At 41.2% G+C, this 16086-nt stretch overlaps 1 protein-coding gene across 2 annotated transcripts in view; it reads left to right on the top strand.

The window, feature by feature from the left end:
- The window catches only part of myo18b (myosin XVIIIB), a 44402-nt gene that overhangs the window by 26806 nt on the left and 1510 nt on the right, over positions 1-16086 (top strand). Inside the window, exons 29-40 of one of the 2 annotated variants that reach the window (XM_088355836.1) lie at positions 268-391; positions 454-648; positions 1660-1770; positions 1842-1946; positions 3201-3359; positions 4441-4554; positions 7147-7263; positions 7343-7426; positions 7501-7638; positions 9033-9218; positions 12317-12450; positions 15467-15580. In XM_088355836.1, the coding sequence (XP_088211962.1) occupies positions 268-391; positions 454-648; positions 1660-1770; positions 1842-1946; positions 3201-3359; positions 4441-4554; positions 7147-7263; positions 7343-7426; positions 7501-7638; positions 9033-9218; positions 12317-12450; positions 15467-15580 (1581 nt within the window). Of the gene's footprint in view, positions 1-267; positions 392-453; positions 649-1659; positions 1771-1841; positions 1947-3200; positions 3360-4440; positions 4555-7146; positions 7264-7342; positions 7427-7500; positions 7639-9032; positions 9219-12316; positions 12451-15457; positions 15581-16086 lie in introns of both variants that reach the window. The other variant, XM_088355837.1, reaches the window with a different exon arrangement.

Raw genomic sequence — 16086 nt, forward strand, 5'->3', positions numbered from 1 at the left:
ATATTAATGACAACGAAGACAAAATTAATTCGTTTAAACATCTGCAAAGGAGTAAACCAGCAACAACCAAAGCGCTGATTGGTTAGTTCGGTCCAATATATAAAGGGCATAGTTCCAACTAGCTTGCCATCACGGTGTTACACCAACACACCCCTTTTTTGCTGTACTTCTCTATGGAATCCTCCATTTGGAAGCTCATTAAACAACATGAACATAATTTTCAGAAGCTAGTTGTCAAACAAGCTAAATAGGTGCTAACACCCGCAGCTTTGACGCCGAGTTGGCTTCAGCGTTAGCAGAAGCCGACAGTGAGAGGGAACTGAAAGACAAAACCCTTCAGGAGAACTCTGCGTTGGGGATGCAGATTTTGACCCTGCGCCGGGACCTCCAGGTGAGCCCTTGGAGCCTGCCGAATGCCGTCGAACTGCTGGAACTGTTTGTATGCGTTTGCAGGAGAGTCAGACGGACGCATGTCGCTTGCACAAGCAGAAGGACGAGTTGTGTAGTCAGATCCGGGACCTCAGCGTCCATTTGACGAAGGACTCGATTCCTGAGCTGAAGAGACAAGTGCGGCAACTGGATGGCGTGGCCAGCGAGAGGGCGAAGGAGGTGGCGAATATGACTTCCGCTGTTGAACATCACCAGCAGGTTCTTAGGCGTTGTTTTTTTTTGTTTTTTGCCTGTTTCAAAAGTTTCTTGTCATTTCCATTGATCACTTGACCGATATATTTTATGAAACTTATGAAATATGAAATACAGTACATTAAAGAAAAGACCAATGAGAGATTGAGACAAGTGAAAAGAACACATACAGTGGAACCTCGGTTCTCGACCATAATCCGTTCCAGAACCCTGTTCGAAAACCGATTTGTTCGATCACCGAAATCATTTTTCCCATTAAAAATAATGTAAATCGTTTTAATCCGTTCCAACACCCTGAATGTTTACCTTGAATGTTTAACGTAAACATAAAGCTAACCCAGGCTAATCGTACGTCCGCGTTAGCGTAATCTTCTGTACGAAAGATTACGCTAACATGAACGTGTAAAAATAAAAAAATCAGGTCGTTTACAAGTCATTTAGCACATTGGAAAGGGGGCTCCGTTCCAACACGCTCAATGTTGGGGTCCGTTCCAACACCCTGAATGTTTAACATAAAAGCTAACCCAGGCTAATTTTACGTTCGCGTTATCGTAATCTTATGAATAGGATTTCTTACCTTTGTGGTGGTCAGCAGAAGGCGCTTGCACACCTCCTTCATATTTGGCTATTATTTATTTCTTAAATGCAATAGTTGTACGCACTACTTTTTTTTCACCTGTAGCAACTTTGCTGCTTGCACTGACTTTCTTCAGAGGCATAATAAGGGGCTAAAACACCCGTACGCCGCTCAGCATCGCACCCTAGCGTACGCACTCACGCATTACCGGCGTTCGAACTCCGATTTTTTTGACCCAACAGCGAAGCAAGAATTTCTCGAGGTTTTTGGTTGGACACCGATTTGTTCGAACTGAGAGGCGTTCAAAAACCGAGGTTCCACTGTACATGCCAACCTTTTGAAATTAAAAAGTGGTTGCATGGTGTTTATTTTTTAATCCCCAAAACTCTTTTTGAACAAATGCTCAAGTGAGATTTATTGTTCGAAATCCTAAACTTCAGGTTCACATGCGCATGGAGCTGGAGATGGCTAGGGTGAAGCAGATGCATCAAAAGGAACTGGAGGACAAGGAGGAGGAACTAGAGGACGTGCACAGGTCATCTCAACGGCGGGTGCGTTGCCGCGTTTGCAGCATTGGCAACGTTAGCATCTGTTTCCTGATGCCGTCTCGTTGTCACGCTAGTTGAGGCAAATGGAAATGCAGCTTGAGCAAGAGTACGAGGAGAAGCAGATGGTTATCCATGAGAAGCACGACTTGGAAGGACTGGTGGCCACGCTGTGTGAACAGGTCCTACATACAAACCTATACACACACATAAACAGACATTGTTTTTTTTATCCGATCTCAGATTGCAGATTCGATTGGTGACTGACTGTCGATGAAGTGGGACAGTTTCTCTGACTCTCCTTTGATTATACTTCCATGTTAGAAAAAACACTGAAGAAGAATAGTTCAATTGAGGTTTTTTATTATAATAAAACAAATAAAACCAGAGAGAGGGAGAGTGAGAGACAGAGATAGAGAATGAGAAGGACAGAGAGAGAATGGGAATAACAGAGAAAATAAGATAGGGAGGGAACAAAGTAGAGAGAGAATGAGAGCGAGATTGAGTGAGAGAGGGAGAATGAGAGCAAGAGCATAAGAAAGAGAGAATAAGAGCAAGAGAATGAAAGACAGACAATTACAAAGAATTAGAGAGAAAATGACAGAATGGGAGAGAGATTCGGAGAGAGAGATTGGGAAAGAGAAAATGAGAGCGAGAGAGAGAATGAGAAAGACAGAATGAGAGAGAGAGAGAGAGAGAGAGAGAGAGAGAGAGAGAGAGAGAGAGAGAGAGAGATGGGAGATAGATAGAGAGAGAGAGAGACAATGGAAGAGAGAATGGGAGAGAGAGAGAGTGAGACAATGGGAGAGAGAAAATTACGGACCAGAGATAGAAAGAGAAAATGGCAGAGAATGGGAGAGAGAGAATGGGAGAGAGAGAGAGAGAAAGGGAGACACAAAGAGAGGGAGAGAGAGAATGGGAGCGGGAGAAAGGGAGAAAGAAAGTGAGGGAGAGAGAATGAAAGAGAGAGAGAGAGAACAACAGAGAAAGGGAGAGAGAAAATGGGAGAAAGAAAATGAAAGAGAGAATGAGAGAGAGAGAAAGAGAGAGAGAGAAAGAGAAGGAAAGGGAAAATGAAAGAGAAAGAATAGACAAATAATTAGAAAGCGAGAGAATTGGAGACAGAGAAAGAGAGAGAGAGAGAGAGAAAGAGGGAGAGAGAGAGAGACAGAGAGAGAGAGAGAACAACAAAGAGAGGGAGAGAGAAAATGGGAGAGAGAAAATGAGAGAGAAAGAATGAGAGACAGAGAGAGAGACAGAGAGAGAGAGAGAGAGAGAGAAAGAGAAAATGAGAGAGAGAATAGGAGAGAGAGAATTAGAGAGGGAGAGAATTCGAGTGAGAGAAAGGGAGATAGATTGACAGAGAGGAAATTCTCATGTTTCGAGGTGTTATATGTAGAGGCATGACTGTATTCTAACAACATCATTTGGTCCAGGTCGGCCACCGTGACTTTGACGTGGAGAAGAAGCTGAGGCGAGACCTGAAGAGGACTCACGCCTTGTTGGCCGACGCCCAGACCCTGCTGAACGCCGTCCAAAATGATAGAAGCCCCGACCACGGGACCAAGGAGCAACTGGAAAGACTCCACTGTCAGGTCTGCCATAAGTCCCCGAGATGGTAGGGGTGGGTGGTATTCGGAATTTTGGCATCAAGTCAAGTTATTTGTATAGCCTTCATCACAAAATGTCTCAAAAGACCGCACAAGTTACTATCACACCATGCCCTGATCTTAAACCAACATGCGGGCAAGGAAAAACTCAAAGCCTAAGAATGAGGAAAATAAGAAACCATGAGTAGGGGCCTCACAAGTGGTAATCCCTTGTCACTTGTATATGCAGACGTTGACATGCTTCAGGTCCAGACCCTGGACTGCTGAATCATCTTGAATCGTATTAAATCCAGGGTAGTATCAACCGATACTGTTCCAACAGGCGTCCATTTCATTACAACAATAAAAGGAGTCTAACGAAAATACAAATACTTTATATAAATGTCAAAAAGACAACTAAAATAGCTTCCATTTCAGAATATTTTGAAAATAAAGTAAGCAGTGCAATTAATGTGTGATTTGGCTCTCATTCCCAATCATTGGCTCTCTCCTCCAAGAAAGAAACCCGTATAACTCTGATGCCATAGTGACAATGGATTAACAGGTTTTTGTTCAGCAACAGCACTGTGTTTAAAATTTTGGTTTCAGAGTGTTGCTCTCTACATGTAGGGTGAGCTTCCCCCCCCCCCCCCCAGGTGATTTTGTAAATTTTGGGTGTTGCCACAGTAGCGGATCACTTAAATGTCTACAGACTCTACACTGTGCTGCGTTTCCTGTTTGCCTCTGTCATTTTTTGCTTCTGGTAGGGGTGTGTGGATCGATCTGGTAGCTCTTTTACTCTATTGTTGCCCTCTCCTCTGCCTAGCAGTGGCAAGGTAGGAGGAGGGGGTAAAACTGTACCTGTCAGTCCCTCAGAAAGTAGCAGAGAAAGAGAGAGAGTGTGAAAGAGAGAGGGGGGCTATCCTCACAGAGAAACAGCTCTTTGAGGAAATTAGTGGAAGAGCAAAGTATCGATCCCAGGACAATACTATCAATCCGATCCAAGTACTTGCTTAGTATTGCTTTATATCGATATTTTCATCGATCCGCCCACCCCTACCAAATGGTGACCTGGTTCTGTGTGTAGTTGGAGGAGAGCGAGTCCCGGCGACGTGAGGTGGAGAGCGTCCAGGTGACCTTGACGCAGGAGCTGGAGGACGTCCAAATTCAGCTGGAGAACATCTGCAAGCAGAAGGCTTTGGTCAGAACCTTCTCCCTGATCCTCAACCATCACTGCACACACATGCTAAGGCCTCTTAGCATTGATCATTTAAGCCAAGTACCGCTGTTTTTTTCTTCTTGGAGCTCAGTATATCGGATCTGAGATCATTCTTCATTGCATCGTTTGCTCCTTTTTTTGTGTTTTTTTGTAGAACTTTGGCCATTCCCTTAGCTGGCTCAAGTAGTCAGGAAACCCGCAGAGGTGAATAGTAAATGTAGAGGTGCTATACCTGACGCCATCCTTATCAACCAAAGCATTCTGAAAAACAAAGCACAAAAGTACCACTCGAACCGACGCTTCACTCAGGATTATGAACTGCCAAAAAACAACAATATTATTTTACGCAGTTTCCTTAAGTTTTTAATCTTTTCTGGCATCTGTGTATTTTATTTTCATATTTTTGAACTGCTTATCCTAATAAGAAAAACAAACCTGTTTTCTATATGCCGTATTTTCCGCACTATAAGGCGCACCTAAAAGCCTTTATTTTTTTCAAAAGCTGACCATGCGCCTTATAATACAGTGCGCCTTATATATGGATCAATATTAAGTCGCAAAGTCTTGCAACTAAGGCAAGCAGCCGCCGTCAAGATTTTACCCCGAAGGCGAAGTAGTCCGCGGTGTATGCTGGGATTTATATACCGGCGTTTCATTTCCTAGCCAATGTGTCAATCATTATTTGAATCAGTCACTATTGGCTAAAGTTATTCAGAGGTAAAGGGGGCGGATCCTTTTTATCATTTACAGGCTCGCATAGGCTAAAGGGGCGAAACAAAGCCTGCAATTGGCCGAAAAAGATGAATGTGAATCACACGTTGGGTTGGACTATGGCATAGAGAAAACAATTTTTACTCTCCTGGATTTACTACACTCACGGTTGTAAGAAGACCATGGTTACGTATCATTATTGAATGTGATGGCTGCAAGAGAATTTAGGTGAGCTATGCGGATTTATATTTTCCCGGTATCTTGTTTTAGAACGAACTTGATGTTTCTGTGATGAGTCTATTTTTAAACTAAATTCAATTCAAAGTGTTTATTGTCCTATGCGCAGTAAATAACACCGTTTCCCTGCACAATAAAATTCTTACTTTGCTGTCCACACAGTTGCCAGCAAAAAATAAAACGGAAACTAAGAAATGTTTGGCATTTCTTGAATCCCAAGACTTTAACCTTCCGAATGATATTTGGAACGATACATTTGAGTGATTGGTGACATCGTACAGACACTGTTTCCGTACATGTCTGAGACGTATTTGCTTCTTTGCAAGCTTTCGGAATGTTAAAGGGGTAATAAGTTTGACTGAACTATCTGACTGTTTTGTCGACGATCCCATTGTAGCGCCTTATAATCCGGTGCACCTTGTGTATGGAAAATATAGGACCAAAAACTATTTTTTTGGGGTGCGCCCTATAACCCGGTGCGCCTTATAGTGCGGAAAATACGGTACTTATTTTTTGACTTTGCTGTAATGTAACAGATTTTTTGTAGCATGCAAAGATATAATCATAATTTTAAGATTTTTTTTTTTTTTAACTGTCACGGTTGCCCATTTCCCTCACTTCGCCACGCCCATTTGGTGCCAGCTGCGGCTCGTTGCCTAATTGGCTTCCCTCCTATTTAAGCTCAGTGCTCTCACTCATCCCTGGTCAGTCCGTACTGTCAAAGCCAGAACAAATGGTATACCCAAACGCGTAGCGTTTTACTCAAATGTTTATTGGGATATTGAAGCAACAAACGCCAGCAATCCGGTGCTTGCTGGATGAGGGAAGCAAGGCGCTCACGGCATCGGAGCGTGATCGGAATGCGTAAGTGGATTTACCGGGGCGGGAGATCGGACCATGGTTGGTGGTCAAAAATGGGTCGTTAGCTGGAGTGGGAGATCAGAGCGTGGTCGGTGGTCAAAAATGGGTCGTTAGCCTTAGCGGGAGACCAGAGCGCGGTCGGTGGTCAGGAACGGGTCGTTAGCCGGGGCGGGAGATCAGAGCGTGGTCGGTGGTCAAAAATGGGTCGTTAGCCTTAGCGGGAGACCAGCGCGTGGTCGGTGGTCAAAAACGGGTCTTTAGCCGGAGCGGGAGATCAGAGCGTGGTCAAACGGACAAAACAGGTCCATAACCGGTGACAAACAGGGAATCAGGAACAGACGAGTGGTATATGGATGAAAACGGGACCGACGGGAGCCAGAGTCGAAGTGGTTGCCTTGCGTATGCAGAGGTTTGCTGACAGACTGACAAGGAGTGACTGGGGTACTGGGTATAAATAGGAGGGGAATCAATCGGGAACCTAGCAGCAACTGGCACCAAACGAGCGGGCACAGGTGAGTGCAATGAGTAATCATGACATAAACTATGAACTCCCGTGTAAAAAAGGGTTTTATTTCAATTATTATTTGTCTCATTTTAGTATGTTACCTGTGAAATAAAATGCTCATTTTAAAATATTATTTTTATTTTTCAAAATTTTAGCTACCTTCTAAAATAAGTCAAATAACACCCCCTTACCTAGACTGAATCTTAAACAGATCAGGAGTCCATTAGCAACAAATCACATGCGGAGGTTTGTCTTTCCAGGCAGACGATGAACTCAGCGTCCTCCGGCGGGAGAAGATCGACCTTCTCAAACGTCTGGAAGAAGATCAGGAAGACCTCAACCAACTCATGACCAAACACAAAGCACTTATCGCACAGGTTGCTTTTCATTGGTCCTCTCACATTTGTTTTTCGCACTTGAGTTATTTCGGTCTCCAATGGACGTCATTCCTTTCAGTCGTCCTGCGACATCGGTCAGATCCGGGACTTACAGGCGGAGCTGGAGGAGCTCAAGAAGCAGCGGCATGGCCTCCAAGAAGAGGTTAGCGGGTTTTCCCTATTTTTTTTTGCTCATTTTAGGTTGTTCCATTTGACACGACGGGCTCTTTGCGGCAGCTTCAGCAGCAAGCGTCCAGGCTGCGCTTCTTGGAGTCCTCCACCGTGGGGCGCAGCATCGTCAGCAAGCAGGAAGCGCGAGTTTGCGATCTGGAGAACAAGTTGGAGTTCAGCAGAGGTCAAGTCAAGAGGTTTGAGGTGAGACATTAAATAAGAGTAAGGGTAAGCAAACAAATCTAATGATTAGGTTTTCCGTACTGTAAGGCACACCAGATAATAAGGCGCACCCCCCAAAAATGGTCCTGTGTCGTATATTTTTCATATATAAGGCGTAGGGAATTATAACCACAGTATGAGCTACCGTATTCATTCGTGTGTAACCATACACTTACATTATATACTGTACAAACTGGGCTTGGTGTTTCCAGACATTCTACTTGAGCGAGGTTGTTGGGGCCGTGATTTGTTGAAAGAGCACCGGGGAACCACTAGGGAATGCCAAAGAGTAGTTTGACCATGCAGCATGCAGCTCCAGAGCAGCTTGTACAGATGTTAATCAATTTTGTCTTCATCTATTGGGGGTGGCTTGACACGAAACCGAGCTAAAGACAATCACAGAGTCCTAAAGTACTACTGTGTACATTTTCACTAAAATTGGTTCGGGATTTATATTATTGTCTAGATAGATATATTAGTCCGATGATCTAATCTGCCTGACCAAAATCTCAAAAAAGTGTATATAAAACAGGAATCAAACGCAGGACCACTCGAGATACAGACAACTTATGAAAAGGCATTCCATATCCTCATGATTACATTGTTTTTACTCACAGTGCCAGAAACAAATGTTATGGAATGGAAAAAAACAGAGAGTCACCCTGAAATATATAAATGAATGCAATATGTTGCTGTATTTTGTACTGCAACCAAAAACGAGTGCTGCAAAATACAATGAAGAATACAAACTAAGGGAGCTCAAAGTGGACAAACTGGACATTTTTTCTTCTCATTATTTTGCCGAGCCTTTCACAAGGTTTTTGTTTGTTTTGGGGGGTACCCGTAGCAGCAAGATGGCAGACAAACATTAGGTGAGTCTCATGTTAACAAAATTTCATGGCCCACAAGTGTTGAAGTTTATTACAATCGGTATTGGATTTATTTTTTTAAAAATACATTTTAATAAAAAACTATAGATAAAAACGTTCAGATTAAAAAAAAAAACCTAAAATACAATCATTTTAAATAAGATTAAAACATTGAAAATATTTTCAATTTTTTCAATACGACATTTTTAATTTAGGTAACGTTGGCAGGCTTGACAATGTGAATGAATCAATTAATTCCAAAAGATCAATCCATAAAAAAGACCAATAAAAACGTTAAAAAATTTAAAAAGATATTTAAAATGTAACGAGTTTAGATCAATTTGATAAATTGAAACATTTTCATAGGGCCGTGTGTCACTCATGCTACCAATCATAAGAGATCGAGAAACACTGGCCTAGTAAGTTATATCTTCAAACAAGCTAACTAGTATCCAATGTCTGAAAACGAGCTAGCTAGCAAGCAATGATTCTTGTGTGAGCTTGCAGGTTCTGGTGCTGCGTCTGCGCGACAGCGTGGTGCGTCTTGGTGAGGAACTGGAGCAGAGTGCGCAATCTGAGGCCCGCGAGCGCGAAAACGCTCGCTACTTTCAGCAACGTCTCCAAGACACTCGCGTGGAAATGGAAGAACTCAGCCGACAGCAGCAGGATGCCTGCAGACGCCGCTTGGAGCTGGTGAGGAATGAAAAAAAAAACTTTTTTAGACAAAGAGAGGATACGGCACTACGGAGGACCAATTATGCCATATGTATAAATAAATGATTTGTCACAAATGTACAACATTTTGATGAATGAACACACAAATAATTCACGTAATACCTAAATGTAATCTATTCATGTATTTATGCATTTGTGACAAGTGCACTGATCAACTAAAATGCCTCTTAAACATATAGGTACCCCCTCATTCAAATAACATTTTGCAGTGACAAAATCCAGTATACAATACAAACATTGCAAAGTACATGAAAAAATACAAAACCAAATAAACATTAAAATACATGACAAATCAAACAAGAAATTAGATGTCAAAATATATGACAAAATAAACCACAAAGTACAAGAAAAACTAATGAGAAAGTACATGACATACAACCAAATAAATACATGACAAATTCAAAACAAAATACCTGACAACATAGAAGAAAAATCATGATAAAATGCAAATATACGACAAAATACGTGACAAAATACTTGACAAGATTTACAACAAAATACCTGACAAAATCAATGTCAAAATAAATACTCTACAAAATACATGAAAAGAATACATGATGAAATACATGATGAAATAAATGATGAAATACACAACAATATACACAACAAAATACACTACCAAATACCTGAAAACATACTTGACAAGATATACAACAAAATAGCTGACAAAAATAACTAGATAAATAAATAACAAAATACATGAAAAAGTACATGACAAATTACACTACAAAAGAAACCAGAAATTAAATAACAAAATGTACGACAAAAAACACGACAAAACACAATACAATATAAATGTCAAAGTACAAGAAAAAGTCATAAAAAATGCATAACAAATAACCCAACAAAATAAGTGACAAAATACCTCAAAATAATACGCGACAAGAAATACAAGAAAATACCTAAAAAAAAAAAGCAAAAAAACATGCGACAAAATACATGAGAAACTATGCAACAAAACAAATGACAAAATAAATGAAAATACACCACAAAATACACAACAAAATACATGGCAAACTACACAACAAAATAAATGAAAACTAAATGACAAAGTGTCAGGACCAGAACGGAGACAGGACCCACTTGCATTGCGTTTCTCACAAGTTTTATTGGAAGAAAGAGAAAGGGTTGCGCCCACGATCCGGTAATTTCTGGACGCGGGAAGCAGGTTGCTCTGTACGCGGAAGTGTATCTTCCGTGGCGAGCGATGGCGGTGCCGGGAACGGGAAAACGGGTCAGTAGCCGGGACAGGAAAGAAAAAACGTGGTTGTGGTCGGGAGCGAGCCGTAAGCCAGGAAAGGAGAGTAGACGTGGTCGGGGACAAAAGAGATCAAAAACCGGGACGGGAGAGTAGACATGGTCAGGATCAAAAACGGGTCGAAGCCGGGGGACAGACGGGAGCAAAAAACAGGTGGGACTCAGGGTCGAAAAAGGCTTGCCTAGTGTTAACTGAGGTTCGCAGACGGACTGACAAAAGGGGACAGATAGGAGTGGGTTAAATAGGGACAGGGAGCCAAAATACCTGACAAAATATGAAAAAGAAAATACAAAAACGAGAAAAGACATGACATCATACATGACATAATGCACATTAAAATAAATGACAAAATACATGAAAAAGTACACAACAAAATACACATCAAAATAGACAACAAAATACACAACAAAATACACAACAAAATAAATGAAAAAAATACACGACAAAATACCTGACAAAATACCTAAAAAATACGCGACAAGATATAAAACAAAGTGTGCAAAAAATATGTGAAAAAAACGTGACAAAATGTGCACCAAAATAAATCCAGAAAATACATGAGAAAGTCTACACCACAAAATACACCACCTAATACAAATGAATACCGAAATAAATAAATGACAAAATAACTGACAAAATGCATTAATAAAGTAAAACATTTCATTCATGCCATATATTAGTTATCACATGATTTATTTATGACTTCATTTATTTCTATGATATATATTTGTGATATCTACAGTATTTATACATATTTTACGTACGTCAGGATTGGTTCTCCATTCGCCAGTCAGAAATGTGGCCGGACTACTCCGTCGCAATACACTAGTGCTCCGCCTTTTCCAATATCTAAAGTTTTTGTTTAAAGTTAAGATTTAAACTTTTGTGAGTATTGATGGGCCATCTATAGCTTTATGCGTTGTTAGTTACAATTTAGTTAGTAGATATTCATAAAGAAGTTACAATATGTTTCGAACTTAAGCTTCATCGACAGACTGCTGTCACTGTCTTGTACCACGGACAGACTGAAGAGATATTTTCTTCCTCATGCCATGAGGCTCTTTAACTCCACCCGGCCGAGTAAAGGCAAACATTAAACCACACCCCCTACATTGCATATTACCAAATTTTAGTGCGATATGTATTCTGTGTAGCACTATCTAGATTCTCTATAGAACACGCTACAGTTGGCATTTGCACGTCACATTGGGTATTTGTATATTGTATTCTCTTGCTTTATTATTGTATTGTTTCTCAGCACAGGGATGCTGATGGAAATGTGAATTTCGCTGCGGGGATGAATAAAGTATCTATCTATCTATCTATCTATCTATCTATCTATCTATCTATCTATCTATCTATCTATCTATCTATCTATCTATCTATCTATCTATCTATCTATCTATCTATCTATCTATCTATCTATCTATCTATCTATCTATCTATCTATCTATCTATCTATCTATCTATCTATCTATCTATCTATCTATCTATCTATCTATCTATCTATCTATCTATCTATCTATCTATCTATCTATCTATCTATCTATAAATCAAAGGTTGAAACATTAGATTCCTATTGGTTTTTGAGTTTTTCCTTACCCTTATGTAGGTTTTAGATCAGGGCATGGTGTAAGAATAGTCTTTAGTTTGCAATAATCTGTGGTCTGTGCAGTCCTTAAGACTCCTTGTGATTAAGGGCTATACAAATAAACACGACTTGACATGACTTGACTATCTATAATCGACCGTCGAAGTTGAAAAGGATGTTGTTGTGTTGTTGCCGTGGCGACGACAGGAGCAACAGGTAGAAGAGCTGACGGCCATCCGGCAGACGCTGCAGGCCGACCTGGAGACGTCCATCCGTCGCATCGTCGATCTGCAAGCCGCCCTGGAAGAAGTTCGCTCCAGTGACGATAGCGACAGCGAAGGGTAACTCTGACCACCAGTCCCCGTCTTAAAGAAGTGTTTTAAGCGTTATACCGAAAATGTCATCCTGTCTTCTCCATCGCAGCTCTTGCCCGACTGTGGCGACGGCCAAAAAACCCGCGTAAGACTTTGTGCACGTGTGTTAACGTGTCTTTGGTACGTCTTGGCCGTGCTTTGTGCGTACGCTTATGAGGACCTGCCAACATTTGATATCGGTTTAGTAATCGCCACTATTTTGTTGAAAAACTCGCAAAAAACATTCCAACTATAGAATAGAATAGAATATACCTTTATTGTCATTGTTACAAAATGGGTTTACATTTTGTGACAACGAAATTGGGCATGACACTCCAGTTTCACACATTCACAGTGAGGTAAAAAACCCAAGAAGATAAAGGAACAGAGAAGATAAGGTTATAAGAAATGTCGGCATGTAGGATGTTACATACAGTTTGGTATCGTAAGGGTTTGTGCAGTATGCATTTGGTGCAAAAATGGTCATCATAGTGCAAAAAAATAGTCAACATATGCATTTGGTGCAAAAATAGTCATCATAGTGCAAAAAAAGCATTGTGCCTGCAAAATTAGCTTAGCTTCTGAACTTTTGAGCCTGTCTGCTACAATACTATTAGTGACGTGCAGCGAGGTTAATATTTTAAGAGGCACAGTCATGTTTACAAATAAATAAACCTATATGCGTTTTTGGTTTTTGGAGTTCTATTCTTCCTTGTGCTTTGTAGAACTCATTTTCAGTTGCACTACACAATAGAGCGACATCTAGTGGTCAAATGTTACATGGTGTCCCTTTGAAGCAGGGTGAAGCACAGATTTGAGATCCGTAGAGGAAATTGCTTTAGTTTTTAACCTTTTTAGTTTGGAATCATTTAACTAGCAGGTGTTGCTAAAGGTCTACCACAAAAAAATCGTTTCTAATAGTTTCATTTATTTTAATGCTATTCTTAGTGAGTAATCCTCGAAACGTCATGTTTTATTTTTACTTTTAAGTTATCAATGTTGCAGTTCATTAAGTTTGATGAGAATAATTGATCCAAAGGGAAATACGGACCCAAACAGAAGCATACGTAGATTCTAACAAGAACCATTTATTGACACATGGCGAGGAAATCACTAAAACTGTCACAAGCCAGAAACGGAGACAAGACCCAGTAGCGTTCGTTTACTCAGTTCTACTGATAAAAAGAGAGAGCAGTGCTTGCTTCCACGATCCGATGATCAACGGACACGGGTAGCAAGTGGCTGGAACGCGGAGGTGGCACTTCCGTGTCGAGCGAGGATAATCGTAGGCAGCAGGGAAACTGGTCACTAGCCGGGACGGGAGAGCAAGGGCGGTTTCGAGTCCAGAAAAGAGGTCGCCAACAGGTATCAGGCAGGAGAAAACAGGGCAGGAAAATGTCGGAAGGTATGAGCTTGCCTAGCTGGGAGCATAGGTTCACAAACAGTCTGACGGCTTCCTCTTGGAAGCCGGGGGTTTAAAAAGAGTCTCTGAACCAATCAGCGCTCAGGGCTGTTGGCGCCAATTGGGCAGTCACAGGTGCCCTGAATCAGCACTCATGACAAAAACAAAGAAAACCTTGCATCAAGGCAAACATGCGCGCTTCTAATTGGAAACAATTATCAATAAGCCGGGCGAAAAGGTAATCAACTGAGCGAAATGATCAGAGATTATTTCATGGCGTGTCCAAATAAATATGCCCAGGGCACCCAAAACGGCAGTTTGTGAAATTCTCTATTGCTCTTACCTTAGTTTGAAAAAACACCATGTGGACCCGACATGTGACGGCTGTTGCTGTTGAGGACTTGAAGCTTTACAAAATAAAGATATATCGACATCCAATTGATTGATTGATTGATCAATAGGCAATTCATTCGGGCACATATTTAAATAAATCTCTCTTGTGAATCATGAAAGGAAACAAAGGTAAATCAATATTGTTTTAATTCCAAGTTAACACTTTGGGGATTTAAATCTTTGTTATACATCTTGTTGGGAATTAAATATCAAAATGTATCGTTTACCAATTTGTTCGAATTAGTTATCTGACTCCTTTAACCAAACACAAACTACATTCACCCAACAATTTATGCGCGCTCGTTTCTTGACGGAAAAGATGAACAGGAAAGCTGACATTTCCACACGGGGGCAGATTTTATTTAATTAACAATTTAACTGAGTGTACTCTGTCGAAAACGGCTGAACTAGTGTCGTTGGAGTCTCCGGGAAGCATTCTTCTGAAGTGCTTTGGCTCTCTTCTTATTGGCCCACGTCTCCCCGCAAGATGGTGTGCCGGCTCCTCTCATGCCAATGAAGCTCCCTGTGCTTTATCTCGGAGATGAGCGCCGCGATGTCTGGAACACTCAAAACAACACCGAGCGTTTCTACGTCATCAGGGCCTTGTTCTCAAAACAACGCCTGCCGTCCTCCGTCAGAGTCCTGTTATCAAAATTCCCTAGTCAAAATATTCTGCGTTTGGAACAGCGTGACCTGTCATTGAACTAAAGCCCGGTCAGTGAATATCTTGCATTAAACTCAATAAATATAACTTGTATTCAATCGTATAAAGTCCTTTATAGTCAAATGTATTAATTCCTTCAATCTGTAGGGTCTGGTTACCTACTGTCGACGAACGCCCATGTGTACACTGGCGTGCACTTGTGTGTTGGTGTGAACTTTACATTGAGACTAGTGTAGAAATGGTTCAGTTCATCAGTACTCCAAAAGGAAACACAAATAAGAAAAAGGGAAAAGGAAAGGTCTTGAGGGATGAATGTAAGTCTTTCAAGGTTCCTTCTTTCTGGCAGAGTCTGTGGCTAGAAAGGGGTAGGGGGAATGTGTTTGTAGTAAGGGATTTCAACTACACATCTACTTACTTTTGAGCGCTGCTGACGTTAAGCTGATGTGATTTGTCTCCCGCTGAGCTCATATTCTAATGTCCTACCTACCTTTACCACGGCACCATGATGGCTTTTGTATCCGTGAATTATTTTGCTGCTGTGACAGGGAATCGAGCGAAGCGGAGGACGCTGCTGTCCAAGGATGGCGAGGGTCATCCCACGACGGCGGCAGTGGCGGGCGCCGCTCCGTGGCCGACTCCTGCAGCACGTACAGTTATCGGTAAGGGGCCATGCGTGATACTGTACTCACTGAATCTGGCCACTAGTTGGCTGTGACACTTTACTTTCAAAGAAAATAACTTACAACCAAAAGTAAATTGGGTGGGTCTGGTAGATCCTTTTTTTCTGAAAATGTCTGGAACCCGAACTGTTAATAGATAATATTTCTCAACTGAAACATTGAATATTGCACTGAACTGCTGTGTTTTCCACATCATAAACCACACCCTCAGAAAATAGTCTTTTGTCATATATATTTTCATATATAAGGTGCACCGAATTAAAACTAACAATAGTAGCTACCATATTTACTTGATCAATTCCCTTGAAAAATTGTCACTGACCAAAATCTCACAACATTGTGTGCAACGGGATTCGAACCCTGGTCCAATCGTTGAGACCTAACCACCCAACCACCAGTAATACACATGATGTGTGAAAAGGCATTTCATATTTATCTCACTATCAAACTATTTTTACTCATGGTGACAGAAATGAATGTCAGAA

The sequence above is a fragment of the Urocampus carinirostris genome, chromosome 16 (genome assembly GCF_059441175.1).
Source record: "Urocampus carinirostris isolate Australia breed hairy pipefish chromosome 16, RoL_Ucar_1.0, whole genome shotgun sequence".
In the NCBI taxonomy this organism is placed as follows: domain Eukaryota; kingdom Metazoa; phylum Chordata; class Actinopteri; order Syngnathiformes; family Syngnathidae; genus Urocampus; species Urocampus carinirostris.